The 16,665-nt window shown below is 36.8% G+C and overlaps 2 protein-coding genes across 2 annotated transcripts in view; one reads left to right on the top strand and one right to left on the bottom strand.

Moving 5' to 3' along the window:
• The window catches only part of LOC141429286 (uncharacterized), a 163,296-nt gene that overhangs the window by 113,465 nt on the left and 33,166 nt on the right, over window positions 1-16,665 (top strand).
• The window catches only part of LOC141428511 (uncharacterized), a gene marked incomplete at its 3' end in the record, with an annotated part of 24,176 nt that continues 10,067 nt past the window's right edge, over window positions 2,557-16,665 (bottom strand). The window contains 11 exon segments of the mRNA XM_074088504.1: window positions 2,557-2,607; window positions 2,744-2,797; window positions 7,274-7,450; window positions 8,675-8,722; window positions 9,129-9,149; window positions 9,459-9,503; window positions 10,595-10,639; window positions 11,716-11,763; window positions 12,560-12,583; window positions 12,741-12,762; window positions 15,805-15,914. Coding sequence (XP_073944605.1) covers window positions 2,557-2,607; window positions 2,744-2,797; window positions 7,274-7,450; window positions 8,675-8,722; window positions 9,129-9,149; window positions 9,459-9,503; window positions 10,595-10,639; window positions 11,716-11,763; window positions 12,560-12,583; window positions 12,741-12,762; window positions 15,805-15,914 — 645 coding nt within the window.

The raw sequence follows: 16,665 nt of genomic DNA, 5'->3' as shown, positions 1-16,665 counted from the left end.
CACTGGTGACCGAAGAGCTGTTAGCTTCCTCGGACAAAGATTAGCCTAGCTATTTCAAAGAGGAAACGCTGCCAGCATCTTCGGGACAATACAATACAATACAAATATTCTTTATTGCACACCATAAAGCAGTACAAAAAACTTATGATATAAACACTTAGATTCAGGGTAGACAATAGGCGGTCTTATCGCTTAAAACAACCTAACCTAACCTAACCTAAGGACCTTGCCTAAGGAGTACTCTTTATGTAATTTGTTTTAGTTTTAGGTTCTATTTTTTTATTTTATGCAAGTTTTTTTTATTTTATGTAGGTAGGTTTGTTAGTTATGTTATGTATGAGGAGAAATTTAAGTTGAATATTGTATTTTGTTATTTTGTACCGAAATAAAATTTAGAAAGAAAGAAAGAAAGAAAGAAGACATTTATTGACTTACACAGAAGACACACATATACAGCAAAATTAAAACAAATAAAATAAAAAAATATTACAAAAAAAGTAAAATTACATTATTACTTATTCGTCTATTTTAATGTGGCGATTTTTCATGAAGCGTTTTATAATTTTTCTGTTTATTTTTTGGCTTATTTTTACCAGTAGATTATTTTATCAGTTGCGTAAATGTATTTTCAGCAGCATTACCCACGCCTGATGTCGACGGAGCCCCGCCTCCTATTTCTGGGCGGTCTGCCCTTCGGGCATCAGAAGATACCTAACGAACCTAACCTAACCTACCTATTAATGTATAATAATGTGGACACTAAGGGGTAACCATTTGTTAGAATAATGATTTCGAGTACCTATGTAACAAATATTATTTATTTAGGCTTTCGACATTCTAGACGTATGTGTATTAAGTTTATGACAAATAATTTTAAGATTGTTTTTTCGGAATCTTTTTGTATTTTTTATTTCAATTTCAAATTTTTTACTTTTACGGTCATCCCGTAAAACCTAAATTGAAAATACAAACTGAAATATAGATGCACAGAAAACCAGAAAAATAAGACCAGCACTGGGAATCGAACCCGGGTCCTCGGCATTCCGTGCCGTGTGCTATACCGGTACACCACTGCTGGACAAATAATTTTATTCATTTTGTACTTCGATATTATATTCATGCGACCAGTCGTGTTGTATAAACTTGTATGTATTTCGAACGTTATAGACTACGAAAGTTATTCATTTAGGCTTTCGACATTCTAACCGGCAATTGACAATTATAACCGGCCAAGTGCGAGACGGACCCGCGCACGAAGGGTTCCTTACCATTATCTATGTACCACATTAGACATTTTGAATAAAAAGAAAAAAATAAGTTTGGCGTATGGTAGCCCCCTTAAATATTTATTTTATTCTGTTTTTAGTAATTGTTGTTATAGCGGCCACAGGTTGTACATAATCTGTGAAAATTTAAACTAACTATCACGGTTCATGACGGCCTCACGACAGATGGACGGACAAACAGACGGACGGACGCTACGGACAGCGAAGTGTTAGTAATAGGTTTTCCGTTTTTACAAGCTTTTATTTAGTTTCACCTGTCCCGTTGTCTGTCTGTCTGTAATCAAATCTTGCAAGTTAAATTCGACCAACTTCCAGTAGTTGGACTGACTTGAAATTTGGTATACCTACTTATGTTACTTGTGTGACAATATAATAATCTGGTAGTGACATCCTGGTAGTCGGGCCAGGATCGTCTTCACAGGACGGAACAGCAAAGCGAAATACTTGAAATTAATTATGGCAAATATGCGTTACGGGGCAATGAATCTGCGTTTTGAGACAGTTGAGTGTTGTCTTTCGGAAACCTTTGTCCTCCCTTATTTCCGAAGAAAACGGGACTACGCAACACTGTGGCATGCTCGATATTTTTACGGAACTGTTTTAAGGTACTAAATATGATTTAAATGTAAATTTTGTTTTCACGCCCGTACTTAATAACAAACTAACCACTATGCGGGTGACGACCAAAAAGTTGCACAGTGTTAAAGCTGCGTCAGCACGTAGTTTTAATTTCCATTAACTTTTTCTAATGTGACACAAAAATTATCCATACAAATGTATGATTAATGTAAGTTAATGGAACCTTAGTCTACAGTGGCGCCAACTAGTGAGCGCGAAAACGGTAGCCCTCATTGAATAAGCGCTGTAGTCGTAATAACGCAAAATTGAGAATGAGGGCTATCGTGAATGAATTCGCCACTAGAGGCGCTAGTGTAGCGTGAGGTCTCCGAAATGTCAAATCTCATAGTTTTTGAGTGAGCTACGCGGGTTTATTTTTGATTAGAAAAATTTTGTGAATATTTTGTAATATCTGAAATTAATTATGGCAAATATGCGTTCCGGGGCAATGAATGTATGTGTTTGAGACAGTTTTGTCTTTCGGAAACCTTTATCCTCCCTTTTTTCCGAACAAAACGGGGACGCCCGTAATAACAGACTTTGAAAGCCATACTTAAACACCTCACGCAACAGTGCGCCATCTAGTGAGACAAAAAACGATAGCCCTCATTCACACTCTACGACTTATTATAAAACAATTATAATTACTTACTGCTGAACGCGAATTTTTTCAAATCTTCGCTATCCCATTTAGTGTAGTCTTCTATAAATAGAAAAGGCAATATTAAACTGCTTGAAATACACGGTGTCACTCACACACATTATTAGGTTAAAGCAAACAAAGTTTCTGTTGACCAACTTAGATACAACATGTTAGTGTTGTCTAGAATATTACTTACTCTCTAGCAAGCTGCTAATGGCGACAACGTGTTCGTAGATGAGTTTCTCGTTTACTGCAAAGAAGGAATGCTTGTTTTCACAGAGGCGAAATATCGCTAGATGGCGTTAGTATCGTGAGACGTTTGACGTTTGCTCGTGATTGGTTAAAAAACGAAATGAGCCAATCGCAAGCAAACGTCAAACGGAAATCACGGTACTAACGCCATCTAGCGATATTTAAAACCCTCATTAGCATTAACTATAGTCAAAATACCACAAACGGGACTTATCACGCTATTATTACACAAGTAATATTTACCTCGACGTTTCGGCAACGTTACAGATGCCGTGGTCACGAGTAGACTGAAGTGTGGGGTGTCAAGTCTGCCTAGCAGCGCGAGTTCTTCGAACTACCCGCACTTGATCACTAATAGTGCCGGCACTCGTATCACGAACTACCCGCACTTGGTCACTTTTATTAGTCACCCTATCACACCGACACACAACACTAACAACGTCCGATCGTCCCTCCGAACATTCATCCCGACGCCGACACTTACTAATAACAGGATTCCACGAATTTGTGTAATAATAGCGTGATAAGTCCCGTTTGTGGTATTTTGACTATGAGTGAGAATCACGAAAGTTTAAAACGTTATAGCATTAACTATTATACGTACAAAGAAAACTTTATCGCAACATCGCATCATCATCATCATTTCAGCCGTATGACGTTCACTGTTGGACTCCCCATAGACCTCCAGTCGCTTCGATTGGAAGCGGTCTGCATCCACCGTGACCGTGAACCCGCGGCATTAACTAGAGGTTCTATTGCGTAACGTTTCTGACACTGTTTCTGGCAGTTTTTGTATACGAAAACTGTCATTTGATTGTGATCGCGAACGTCAGAAATGAGTCTAACGATATAAATACGGCATCTGAGGCGACACTAGCACTAAACGTAAATAAACCGCCATGACAACGTCAGATCTCTTTATGGTTTGCGGCCATGACGGATCATGATATATATATTGGTAACAAAATCATCATCATCCCAGCCTATATCCGTCCCACTGCTGGGCACAGGCCTCCTCTCAGAACAGAACAAGAGGGCTTGGGCCATAGTTCCCACGCGGGCTCAGTGCGGATTGGGAACTTCGCACGCACCATTACGACACCTCCTACGTATACTGGTACAAGTGCATAATCATAAATTTACAGGAGAGCTGTTCAAAGGTTCTAAAACCTGTAACTTTCTCATTTGGTAATATAACTTTTCAAAATTTTGCATTAGTTCCAAAGAAAATATTGGCTTTCTACCTGTATTCATGGAATTTTGAAATTTTTTATAGTTTTTGAGAAAATGGCAGATACACTACTATACGCGTATTTTACATCTTGTAGTTGTGCGGTATACTGAGCTAATTACCACTTGCTCCAGTATACGGCGTAATGCGTAGATTACTGATCTAACGATATTTTTATATTGTATATGAATTTTTAGATGAAATACTTATATGGCTTGCAATGAACAATAAAAAAGATGCTCTTTTACCTTCATCTATTGATTTATAAACGTTTTTATCACTTGCATCATTATACGCTAACATTAGCATGCCACTTGTACCAATATACCGCTAGTAATGTTTTAAACGTGCTATACAAAATACAGAAATATACCTTTATAAAAACCTCACTTGAAATATAAATGGTTTTATTAAGAAAAGTAATTGTATTAAGTGCTTTAAATTAATGGAAGCACATTCAATTGATTCGTATTCCTGTTCAAATGTGTACTCATATTTTATTGTGAAAGGTTCCTCATGTGATACATATATCGCATCGCACCCATTTGTATCCACATAACGGTTTAGCTTTTTGTGCCTCTTCAGGGTTCCGTACCCAAAGGGTATAAACGGAAACCCTACTACTTTATACTACTTCGCTGTCCGTCCGTCTGTCACCAGGCTGTATCTCATGAACCATGATAGTTAGACAGTTGAAATTTTCACAGATTATGTATAACTGTAGTCGATATAATATATATATATAACAAAAAATAGATCAGAATAAATATTTAAGGTGGCCCCCATACAACAAATGTTTTTTTTTTGTCATTTTTTTGCTAATCCTAATGAAGTTGTATAGATGGTACGGAACCCTTCGTGCGCGAGTCTGATTGGCACTTTGCTTAAGACAAGCTTTGACATGAAATATTGAGTCAAAGTCAAAATATCTTTATTCAATTTAGATTGTAACAAGCACTTATGAATGTCAAAAAATTTACCACCGGTTCGTAAAAACCTCTGTTGAGAAGAGTCTGGCAATAAACCTAGGTATATTTTGTAAACAGATTTACAATCATATTTTAGTGATATCTATACATCACAAGTATTTAACACAACTACATATTTAAAACAGTTCTCAATTCGCTATTTGGAGTAAGCACTCGCCAATGCGGATCGGAATTATTTCCAAATTTCCCTATCCATGATATAATCATTAATTTTAATAATACGCCTTATATATTAATGTCTTCTTGACAATAGATTTAAATTTTGTGTCTGTTTCTGAGTCTTGGGAAACTTCTATAACTTCATACGGCTTACCCGTTTTCGCCATATACATAGCCAGGTACCATTTCTTAGGTGTGTATAAAGAAAAGTGTATAGGGTGTTATTAAAACCCTGTACTATACTTTAAACCACATTAGGGCTACTAATTACTAATATGGTCCAAGTAGAAAAATACTGTGATTCGAAAAAAAAAAGTTTTGTATGGAAGTGGAGTCGCAAGAAGACTTCTAATTTCGATGTTTTCCCACTTATATCGTATTAGTAATCAGTAGCCCTAATATGGGTTACAGTATAGTACAGGATTTTTTTTATCAACCTGTAGGTATATTGAAATTTACTGTTCTCATTTTAATTTACTGTTTTCTTTTTGTGGATGCTCAACTACCAAAATGCAATGTAATACTGCAATGTTATATTTCTAGCACGCGTACATGTAGGTATAGCCGAGGAAATTGAATCACGTACTGGTACTGGGGTGGAACCGTTGTACTACCAATGTTATGTTGACATCCCATACATTTGCCAAAGAAATCATAGCGAAATAGATCACGAAAAGGTTTCACATTGGATTTAGTTTCCATGACTGTCTATGAGAAATACGGCTATTGTGGTCTTGCCAAACCAAAACATGTTTTTTTTTATATATACTATCAAATATGTGCTCGTAGAACAGTTTAAACGGTCCGCACGCAGCGACGGCTAGCGCGTACACTGAGGCAACTGCCAGTTACACTCGACTTCCCCGGCCCCGCGACAATATCGGTGCCGCGTATAGTGGTGCATGTCGGTTGCCTCAGTATACGTTGTACCGATTAGCAAAACGGTGTTAGATGCATTCATATACGTCACTTTATTTCCAAAACTAATAGGAATATCCGTCCAAATTTTTTGTGGTAGGTAAATAAGGAAATATTAATCACAAAAATGCAAAAAACTAAAAATCAGAAATTTGTCACTTGTACCAGTATACGTAGGAGGTATCGATTAAATCGCTTCGCAGGTTTGACGATGTTTTCCTTCACCGCAAAGCTCGTGGTAAATTTCAAATGTAATTCCGAGCATGAATTTTGAAAAACTCACGAGGTGCGAGCCGGGGTTCGAACCCACGACCCTCTGCTTGATAGGTGATAGATAGGTCAAACCACTAGGACAGGTCAAACCACTAAGTTTAGGTAGATTTACGTAGGTAACAAAATAACATAGTAAATTTACATAGATAGTATCGATAGAGCTATATGTTTCCAAAAATTTAATTGGAATAATATTTTATGATGTTAAGGCATAAGTTCGCCTTTTCACATATTATTACCCTGTTTTCTGTTAACTTCATGTGTTTTATGTACAACAACGATTTTTACAATACAATACAATATTATAGGCAACCTACGGACATTTAAAAGAAATTTAAGACATTCAAAAAACTTTGAACATGAAACTACCGTGAGACTCACTCATATTAAATATAATGACCCGGATAACTCACGTCTTAAATCGACGCGGCGGGTAGTTGTGTGCCGGTGTCAGTTTCGTCGGGTAGTCGCGCGAGCAGAGCGGCGGCGCGCAGTGCGCGTGTTGCAGCAGCCGCTGAGTCGCGTTGCTCCGAAGACGAAGGGCTACGGATTAGCCCGAAACATGTCGAGCTAAACTCGATTTAAGACGTGAGCTATCCGGGTCATTATATTTAATATTCAAAAAACTGTTTTCGGTTTGTGCTAGTGCTGCATTCTGGCGGCAGAACATTGCAGTAATATTCCCTGTTGAATGATGTCTTGCTCTGGTTTAACTTTTGTGCCTGCTTATTATTATTTGGCACCTGCTACAATTATGCCTTTTAATTTAGAACTATAAAGAGAAAGGCAGTGTGCCGAATATTTATGTTCTTTATTTTTAGAATTTTCGACGGTAATATTGAAGACATTTGTCGAATTTATTTTAGCTACAGTAACTTAATTATCAGTAGGTATAGTCAATTACCAGTCAGTGATTCGACTCCTTTTCCTTTGATGTAGTCATTGATGAACTTCTCAACTTGTTGCTTGGCATTTTTGACCTTGTAGAATTCGATGATTTCGCTAGCACTGCTGCAGCTAGCGATGTCGTTGTAGCCATATTCGCTAAGGTAATCCTGCTGGCAGAGGTAGTGGGAGTCGGCTGGAAGATATAAAAGTCGGATGATACTACGTAAGACCACATACATAAGCAATTAATAAGTTTTATAATGTACAAATGGTTTACGCATGTAGTTTTATGTAACACATTATTAGAGTCTCCGAGTAATGCGAACTGCAAATAGCAATTTCCAAGTTGCAGAACCTTCTCAAGATTGCAGAAAAGTTCTGGGAAGTTTCTGGAAATTTAAGAGAATTTTAAGTAAGTTTCCGGAATTCTGGATACTTATAACAGAATTTAAAGCAAGTTATCAGCAAGTAAGCAAGCAAATTAACTCTTGGTTTTTGTGTATGTTGTTTGAATAATTATTATGTACTAGAGTTTACCTGCGGCTTCGCATGCGTAAACTATTCGATCTGGTAGTTACAATTGAAATTCCGGGATTTTACAAAATTCCCGTGGGAAATCCGAAAATTTATATAGTAATCTTCATTGAGGTGCTGTGTTAAGAACAACTATCCCGTGGGAATATTGGAATAAAAGTAGCCTATGTGTTATTTCAGACATCCAGCTATCTACATACCAAATATCATGACTCTACGCCCAGCGGTTGTTATTTCCAGATTTTATCCCTATCCCGTGGGAATATCGGGATAAAAAGTAGCCTATGTGTTATTCCAGATGTCCAGCTGATGAGATGTACCAAATTTCATCCAAATCCGTCCAGCCATTTAAGCGTGAAGGGGTAAGAAACATACACACACACACACACACAAAAGGTTTACGAACACTGTTTCTTATGCATATCTACAAATCTGCAACTGGAGTGCCGAAAACGCCGAGGGCGTCTGTTCTGCAGAAGCATCGGCATCGCAGCAAAGTACGTAATCTGGTGCGCGGCAATGAATGGGTTATAGAGCTTTACAGACTGCAATGCCGGATAATTAATAGATTTATTTTTCCCTGAATGGCAACACTGGCATAGATGATAGAGTTTTTGGCTCGAAATTCGAACTTGTGATTTTATTTTGTTTAATTTACAAAATGTACACACCGAATATCATATTTTCTCAAGTTTTTCGCGATTCCCAAGGTCAAAGAATCGAATTGCTCTAAAATTCCAGAGAAATAGTGCGTTGTTTGGGAGAAACGTGTCAAAATGGTGTTGTAGAGCGCCATCCTGCTCTGTCTCGTTTTTTTTCTCGTTATGGCGGTTCACTTTTATATTATAGATTAGCTATAGATAAGGTGTTGAAATAAACTAACCATCAGGGCCAAGAATGCAGACGAAGATCTTTCCGATGGCGATCACGACTGAAAAAAATAACGCTGTTTCAAGTCTTGCTAAAGACGGAGAAAGATGAAAATCTACAGGACGACTCTTGAGACATAATCAAGACCAACGCTAATCAACTCGCTTAATTACAGAGTTGCGTTTCATAGAAGTAATAAGTGAAATAAGAGTACACTCGATTTTGGTGTGAAGTGTGGGTAAGATTCCAGTACTGTACCTACACTAAATAGCAAAATCTGAATGTTTCACGTAAATATGGCTGTGAAACGACTTTGTATGTATTTGCTGATTTAGGGTTAACCTTGACTAAATTGCCAGAATTACAGAATCAGGATTAATTTCATAATAATGAAATTTTGAACCGAAAAATGTATTCGTTAAGATTTAGTTAAAGTTTCAAATTTATTTCACAGATAAGGTACTCACGGTTACTGAAAAGGTCGCCAACTGAAAGAAAAATTAAACTTAATTATACGTCGATTAAAAAAGTATCCTGTATTGTAATTTTTGTAACACCTGTTCAACAATGGCCTGCCTGACAACAAGTTAGATTAAACGATAAGTCAGTCTGCCAATAATAAGTTCAGAATAAAAGGTTCCTTCCTCCTCAAACGTCAAATTATGACGGCTGTCACTACTTACTTCTTACTTCGTTATTGAAAGATATATGCGCCTACAGGTTTTGCTTATTTATTTTGTAATAGAAGGCCGTTTGTTGGCTAGACGAAGTTTTGTTGCTTAAATTCTAATACTTACGTCCTGGGATAAGGAGATTGACGACTGCACCATCGACGCGACCAACTAGAAAGAAAATTTAGAACTAATATAATCAAGGAAGAAAAAAGTCAATGAGATGTAATTTGCAAGTCTGAAATACAATTCTTAGCAATCAAAACTATTACTTATCTAATATTAAATATATTAGATAGCTATAATATAACTATATATAGCTATAACTATTTAATAGTGAAGCTTGAAGAGAGAGATAGAGTATTAGCAAACAATTTTTTCACCAGTTGTGTTGAATAGTTGTTTGCCACTCTTTGATGAGTCCATGTAAATATGCCAAAACTCTATGGACCCAGGGTCACAAAGCCGTATGGAATAAAATTGTACGCTAAACCAAGACCCTGGTAATTCAGTTATTTCTTAATTGTTTCGACTTCCGCTGCTAAGTTACTTTCTTTTTGTGGTTTCTTGGTCGACGTAGGTAACACTTACCTAAAGTCCGGCCCATAGTCGAGGAAATCCAAGACATTGCGCTCTGTATTTTGGTATCGTCTATCTAATGTTATGCCACTGGGCTTTAGGAATGCGGACACGTTGAGGTGACAAGAGACAGACGGATTATGTAATTGAACACAGCATAACAGTTGCAGAACTTTTTAAAAAATGCCGGAAACTTCTAGGAAATTTCCGGGAACTTAAGAAAATTTTAAGCTAATTTTAAAAAAATGTATTGTGAATTATATTGTATCAGATACCAATAAGGCTGCTGAAATATTTAATATGCATAGGTATGTATTTAGTGAGATTGTGACTTAATTTAGTACTAATTTGCTGATTTTCAAACTGAGTACTTGTCACATAATAAATTTTTGATAAGTAAGTAATGCTAATTGGAAGAAAAAAAAATAGATCCGGATCTTCGGTAAATTTGAGACTAATCTCACGACTTAGCCTGAAATTTCTTAACGCATTCACTGCCACCGACGCATATATGCGTTTTCGGAACTTCGCCTAATGCCGCTGTCATAATTATTCATACATTTTGAACGCACATGGGCTTCGGTGGCACCAGCGGAAGTCAAGTGGCAGTGAATACGTTAAGTTAATACAACACGGAAACCTGAAAAGATTCTAAATAAATTAAATGATTCCGAAGAACATACCAACAACCAAGGAGTTGAATGCGTCATCCAGGACACCAGGGAGTTCTGAAAATAAGTAACATGGCATAATTTCAAAAAATACAAAGCATTACAAAAGTTTAGATTTTAGAGGGGGGGGGGACTCGATTTTAATGAAAATTTGCATTTTAAAGTTGAATATTTTGCAAATAGATCGCTGAATAGAAAAATCGTCTTACAAACCCCCAATGGTTTTAAAAGACCTATCCAACGGTTCCCTCTCACTATATCAATCACACCCACTTCAGGGCTACGGCATATGCTGAGCCGAGTCCTTTTGGCATCACACTACAGCACAATGTCTCTTATTTTCCTCTCTTTTCCTATTTATGTTTTTACTGTGTTTTTGTTGTGATGTAGTGTGTTTTTCTTGTCAATGAATGTTGTGAGTTTGAGTTTGAGTTGACGTATATGGGAGCCTCACATGAGAGGTAAACAAAAAATGTGTTTTGTTTTTTTTATTTTACCACTTTGTTGGCGTGACTGATATCTATATTCATGCTAAATTACAGCTTTCTAAGTACTAACGGTCTCTGAGCTTAGCCGCGGACGGACATACAGCCGGACAGACATGGCGAAACTATAAGGGTCTCTAGTTGACTACGGAACCCTAAAAAAGTATATTGGGAAAAAAAGCATTAAGGAAAATCTGCGAATGGTAAAATCGTAAGGAATAAATAAGTCTGGTGTAAATTAAAGCGGCAATTACACTGCGTCGTTCACCTAATGCGGTCGCGCGGTGCGGCGAACGACTCAGTGTAATTGCCGCTTAAGAATAGAAAAATATGCGAATGTAAATTTTGCTATTAGGAAATGACGATTTTGGGCAAATGTCCTAACCAGTCGTTTTGTGGCGTCAAAATAGGGTCAAAGCTAAGTTTTAAAGTTACAAATAAAACGTTGGCTGATTTGAAACCTCTTCAGTCTGAAATGACGTACCTACTAACTTGTTTGCCAATTTTAAAACTAAACTTTTCCTCCCTGGCGAGGAAAACTATACGCAACTCCATTACCCCCGCGGGAATAATTTAGGCCACTGTCCTTATTAGTATACAGGCAAGGAATAACGTCATTGAAGAGCAAGGGTGATGCAAAATACTTACTTATATCGCCGACATCCGCAAAAAGTTTCTTAACTTTACCGAGGGAATCTGAAATTAAATAGAATTATGTTTTAGAAGAATATATTTCAAATTCATTTACATGAGAAATCAATGCTTATATGTATATAAATATAATATGCAATGAGCGCAATACCAAATAAAAAACTTCAGTTCACGACACTTGGCCATTTTTCACAATTTGTAGAACAAAACGGCTACGTATCATCAAGTAATATAAAATTAAAAAATAACAATGGACTAAATAAATAATGGTCATTGAACGGTTTTCATAGAGTAAATAAATAAAATAATAAATAAACATCACAGGACAATATCCTCCAATCCAATTCACCTAATCCAATTGACCTAGAATCTAGCAACTTTAGAGGTTTGTAATAAAATAAATCTTATCATGTCTACCAATCTTACTTATACCTTTAAACGAGCTATCTTACTTGGTCTTATTTATAAATAAATAACACGATCAAAACCAGTATTTTTAGGAAATATGTTTCGTTATTTATATATATAAATATGTTTCGGGGATCTCGAAAACGGCTCCAACGACTTCGATGAAATTTGGTAGTTTTTTTAATTTACAAGTTTCACCGAAAATTAAAGTATGTCAAATGTCATGCATTTCGTCCGTCATCATTTAATTTTAATCTTTTTGTATTTTGATACATTGTCATGTATGTGTTTATTTTATTATAATAGCACTGGATATTTATATAGGGTATCTTTTTATTTCATAGTACATCAGAATGCTTTTATATCAGTATTTTTTTATTACTATGTATACTTAGTTGTTATAAGAAATAAAATAAAGTTAAAAGTGGTTTACCTGGAAGGCCGTTTGCAAAGGTATCTGTAAAAATAATAAGAATGTTAAAAAGAGTATTTTAAAACAGTTAATAGTATAAGCTTAAACATCTGTGCAATATTGTCATCATTGACGAATAGCTTTGATTGTTTTTACCACTTGAGCAGCCTAATATATTAACATAAACTTTGTTTTTACTTACGCACAGATAGGAAGATTCCATCCTAAAAAATAAAACAAAATTAGGTTGCCATACAACATACAATACCGTTACATTACACACACATTAGGTAGATTAGGTCGGCCATTCTCATTTTATTGTACACCTGTCTAATGAGGGCTACCGCATATGAATTCGCCACTAGAGGCGCTAGTGGAGCGTGAGGTCTCCGAAATGTCAAATCTCTTAGTTTTTGAGTGAGCTACGCGGGTTTATTTATAATTAGAATAACTTTGTGAATATTTTGCAATATCTGAAATTAATTATGGCAAATATGCGTTCAGGGGCAATGAATGTCTGTGTTTTGAGACAGTTTTGTCTTTCAAAAACTATTCTTTCGGAAACTTTTGTCCTCCCTTTTTTCCGAACAAAACGGGGACTATGCAACACTGTGGCATGCTCGATATTTTTATGGTACGGTTCTACGGTGTATTAAATAAGATTTTAATCTAAACTTTGTTTTCACACCTGTAAAAACAGACTTTGAAAGCCATACTGAAAAACCTCACGCAACAGTGAGCTATCTAGTGAGACAAAAAACGATGGCCCTCATTACCGTACCGCTTTTTGTTAGTAACATAAAAACTTTTTTATTTGGCCGAACGTAATTTGTTGCTGGCCATCAACAATGTCATTGTAGTTATTTTTTTAGAAGAAAATAAAATGGTTGCTTTTCTGTCATAAGAAAGTTAACACGCATTTAAATTTCACAAATTAACTTTAATGTTGTTATAAACACTTTTTTTATACGGCAAAAACGACACGGCACTGAAACTGAGCGCACATCTAGAAAAAGGATGGCTGCCATTTCTATTTATCTGTGCACTCAAGTCTAATTATCGTGTCACTATAGTGCGGGAAAAAAATGGTACGGTAATTAGACAGGTGCACAGTGAAATGAGAATGGCCGAGATATAGCATTACATTACATACAGGGTTGAAACAATAAGTGATCCCACTCGATTACTTCTAAACTATACAAGATAACGAAAAACAGGTTACTGATCCTGAAAGTGCTTCACCAGCTCTATCAAAAGGTATGAAGTGTTAAAAAATAATTAAATAATAAACTCGTTAATTAAATTCTTATTTTTTTTTTATGGAAAACATTGGCTTTACTTGCTATGGTATTATCACGAGATGAGTGCCACGTGGCTGACCTAAATGTATGGAAGCTGAAAAAAATTTTAAATTTTCGGATATTTTATATCCAGTTAATTCTGTAAGTCTGTAAACTATTATTGATACCGTTCTCGAAGCACTTTCACGATCAGTAATCAGTTTTTCAATATCTTGTATAGTTTAGCAATAATGCGGTGAGATCACTTATTGTTTCCACGCTGTATACACATACATTACATTTTTGTACTGATCTGTGGTGTGCAATCTATCCATACCTACTTATATTATAAACGTGAAAGTGTGTGTGTTTGTATGTTTGTCCGTCTTTCATGTCGAAACGGAGAGACGGATCACCGTGATTTTTGGCATAGAGTTAGTTTATGAGCCAGAGAGTGACATAGGTTACTTTTTATACCGGAAAAATGTACAGTTCCCGAGGGAACAGCGCGCGCGCGATAACCGAATTCCACGCGGGCGAAGCCGCGGGCAAAAGCTAGTACATAATAATAAAGCTGAAGAGGCTCGAACAGACTACATGGAAGATATTCGAAAAAAGTTGTCTGGGGACACTTAGAATTGATAATAGAACACGTTCCAACAGTTTTTATATTTTTTGTCTGTTTACTTGACCGCGGATCACGAGAAAATTGATGCAAACTTTACTAATCTGTCGAAAAAATTCCGGCCAGGTTATACCTAGGCTAATAAAAATAAAAATAAAAATACAACACTAGCTGTGCCCGCGTGGAATTCAGTCTGTGTCAGACGCGACTACTTCACCCCTAATTTCTCTCCCTCTCGCATGGCGGTGGGACTTGAAGTAAAGTTGACAGATGGATACGCTAGAGAACTGTAGTCCAAATAAAATCAAAATCCGTTCAGTCGTTTTCACGTGATGCGCGGTCAAATAAACAGACATACAGATAAACAGGACCGGTGATTTGGCATACTTAATGTAAATCTGGTGACAATACAATAATCTGGCAGTGACATCGCGGTGTACGGCCAGGATCGTCTCCGTAGGAAGGAACTCTTCGAGAGTTAATGGCACACACAAACAACTTTGCATGATTGTTCAATTTCAATGACAATGCGTATATAATAGACAACACCTGACGCTGCGGCCAGAGTCGTCTGTTCATAAAGGAACTCCTCAAAGGTTGATAGGATAGACACGAAATTTTACATCACGTTCAGTTTTGATGATACACATGACTTGGTAAGAGACTAAAAAAGTATCGTGACTGATTGACTGACTGACAGACAACTTGAAATTTGCAATATACATAGGTACCTAAAGTATCCTAGAATTATTAACTTATAGATGCACTGAGGAAAGATTTTTCGAAATTCGTATAGGATAGGGAAATATCTAAACTTTGTCTGTTTCTTTTTTGTTGCGGGCTTTTAAAAATCTATTCCCAGAATAATAGAAGCCTGTTTCAATTCAATCACGGACAGTGTGGTTTTCTATAGAATTCACTATTAAAAATAAAATAAAAAAAACATTCCTACCCCGCGGGAATTATCCTATATCGCGTAAGAAGTTGCGGGCAAAAGAAACATGTAGGTTTCTAAAATTACACCCCCGAAGATGTGAAACGGGGGCTTAAAGTTTGTACGAATTATGATTGTTTAGGTTGATTTTTGAATTCAAAGATTTGCAAATCCGAAAAATCAATTAAAGCACAAAAAAAAGGATCGCAGTCTTTCACAAAGTGGGCGATTACGGTGTGTTCCCACTGGTTCTATTGACAGTACTATTATATAACTCTATTATAGTATCCCACCCACTCTACTCTACTCTATTATAGTAGTCGCCCACTTTGTCAAAGACTGCCGTTGAGAAACTACAGTGGGGACCTCACATCACAGCAATCGCGGGTAGATTAAAAAATACTAGAACTAGGATTAAGGAGCTTACTGTAGTTTCGGAGTAAACGCCCGCATACGTCGTCTTGTAGGCTCCATTCCAAGTCGATAGTTGTACGTTCCCGATTATATCGTTGATATGCTGCGTGGAACCGGGAAGGTCTAAAAATAAAAGAAAATCACTGTTTAACCGTTGCTTTCTCAATTTAAATCGTAACCCCATGAAAATACCTACTTACATTCTAGTAAAGTGGTGTGAAAAGTTTCGGTATGCTACCCAGGGTAAAAAAGAAAACATCGGGTATTGCTTAAAATTTAACGCCACTCATTCTTGAAATATATCAATGGCTAATATGTATTTTATTTTTCATCAAACTTGCTCGTAAACAGTGTCAAATCAAAACATGCAGGCTACCTTGATTGCAACCCCCTAAATAAAACCCTCGACCTTAATGTGCTTGTCATGAAACCCGTGGTCGGTAAATGAACCACTGCGCGTACAAATTTTCTATTCATGAAGCCCAAGGTCGGTAAATGAGTCCGTGCCCGAACTGAAGCACGCGCGCGCTGCTGCGCATGGTGCAGCAGCAGGACCACATGCACACGCGGCTCAGGCGCATGCTGAGGGAGGGGGAGGGCGACGCTGCCAAGAGCGCAGCCTAAGGTATCGCCAGTATTTGGAACAATTATATTTTTTCTTTTAGAAATATAAAATTATACTCGCAAATGTGATGAAAAACATTGTATGTCGCACGGGCGGTACTAGAATTACGAACATCGACTCATTAAAGCCCTCAGTCTTCGACTTCGGGCTTCTAATAGGCTCTCGTTCGTAAATTTCCTTATTTACCGCCCTTAAGACACAATGACTATTATTTTAACTTGACAACCTTCATGCGTTTAAATTCCATTT

The sequence above is a fragment of the Choristoneura fumiferana genome, chromosome 6 (assembly GCF_025370935.1).
Source record: "Choristoneura fumiferana chromosome 6, NRCan_CFum_1, whole genome shotgun sequence".
Taxonomy (NCBI): Eukaryota; Metazoa; Arthropoda; class Insecta; order Lepidoptera; family Tortricidae; genus Choristoneura; species Choristoneura fumiferana.
The sequence above is the reverse complement of the archived record's forward strand: the minus strand, read 5'-3'. Positions and strand labels throughout refer to the sequence as shown.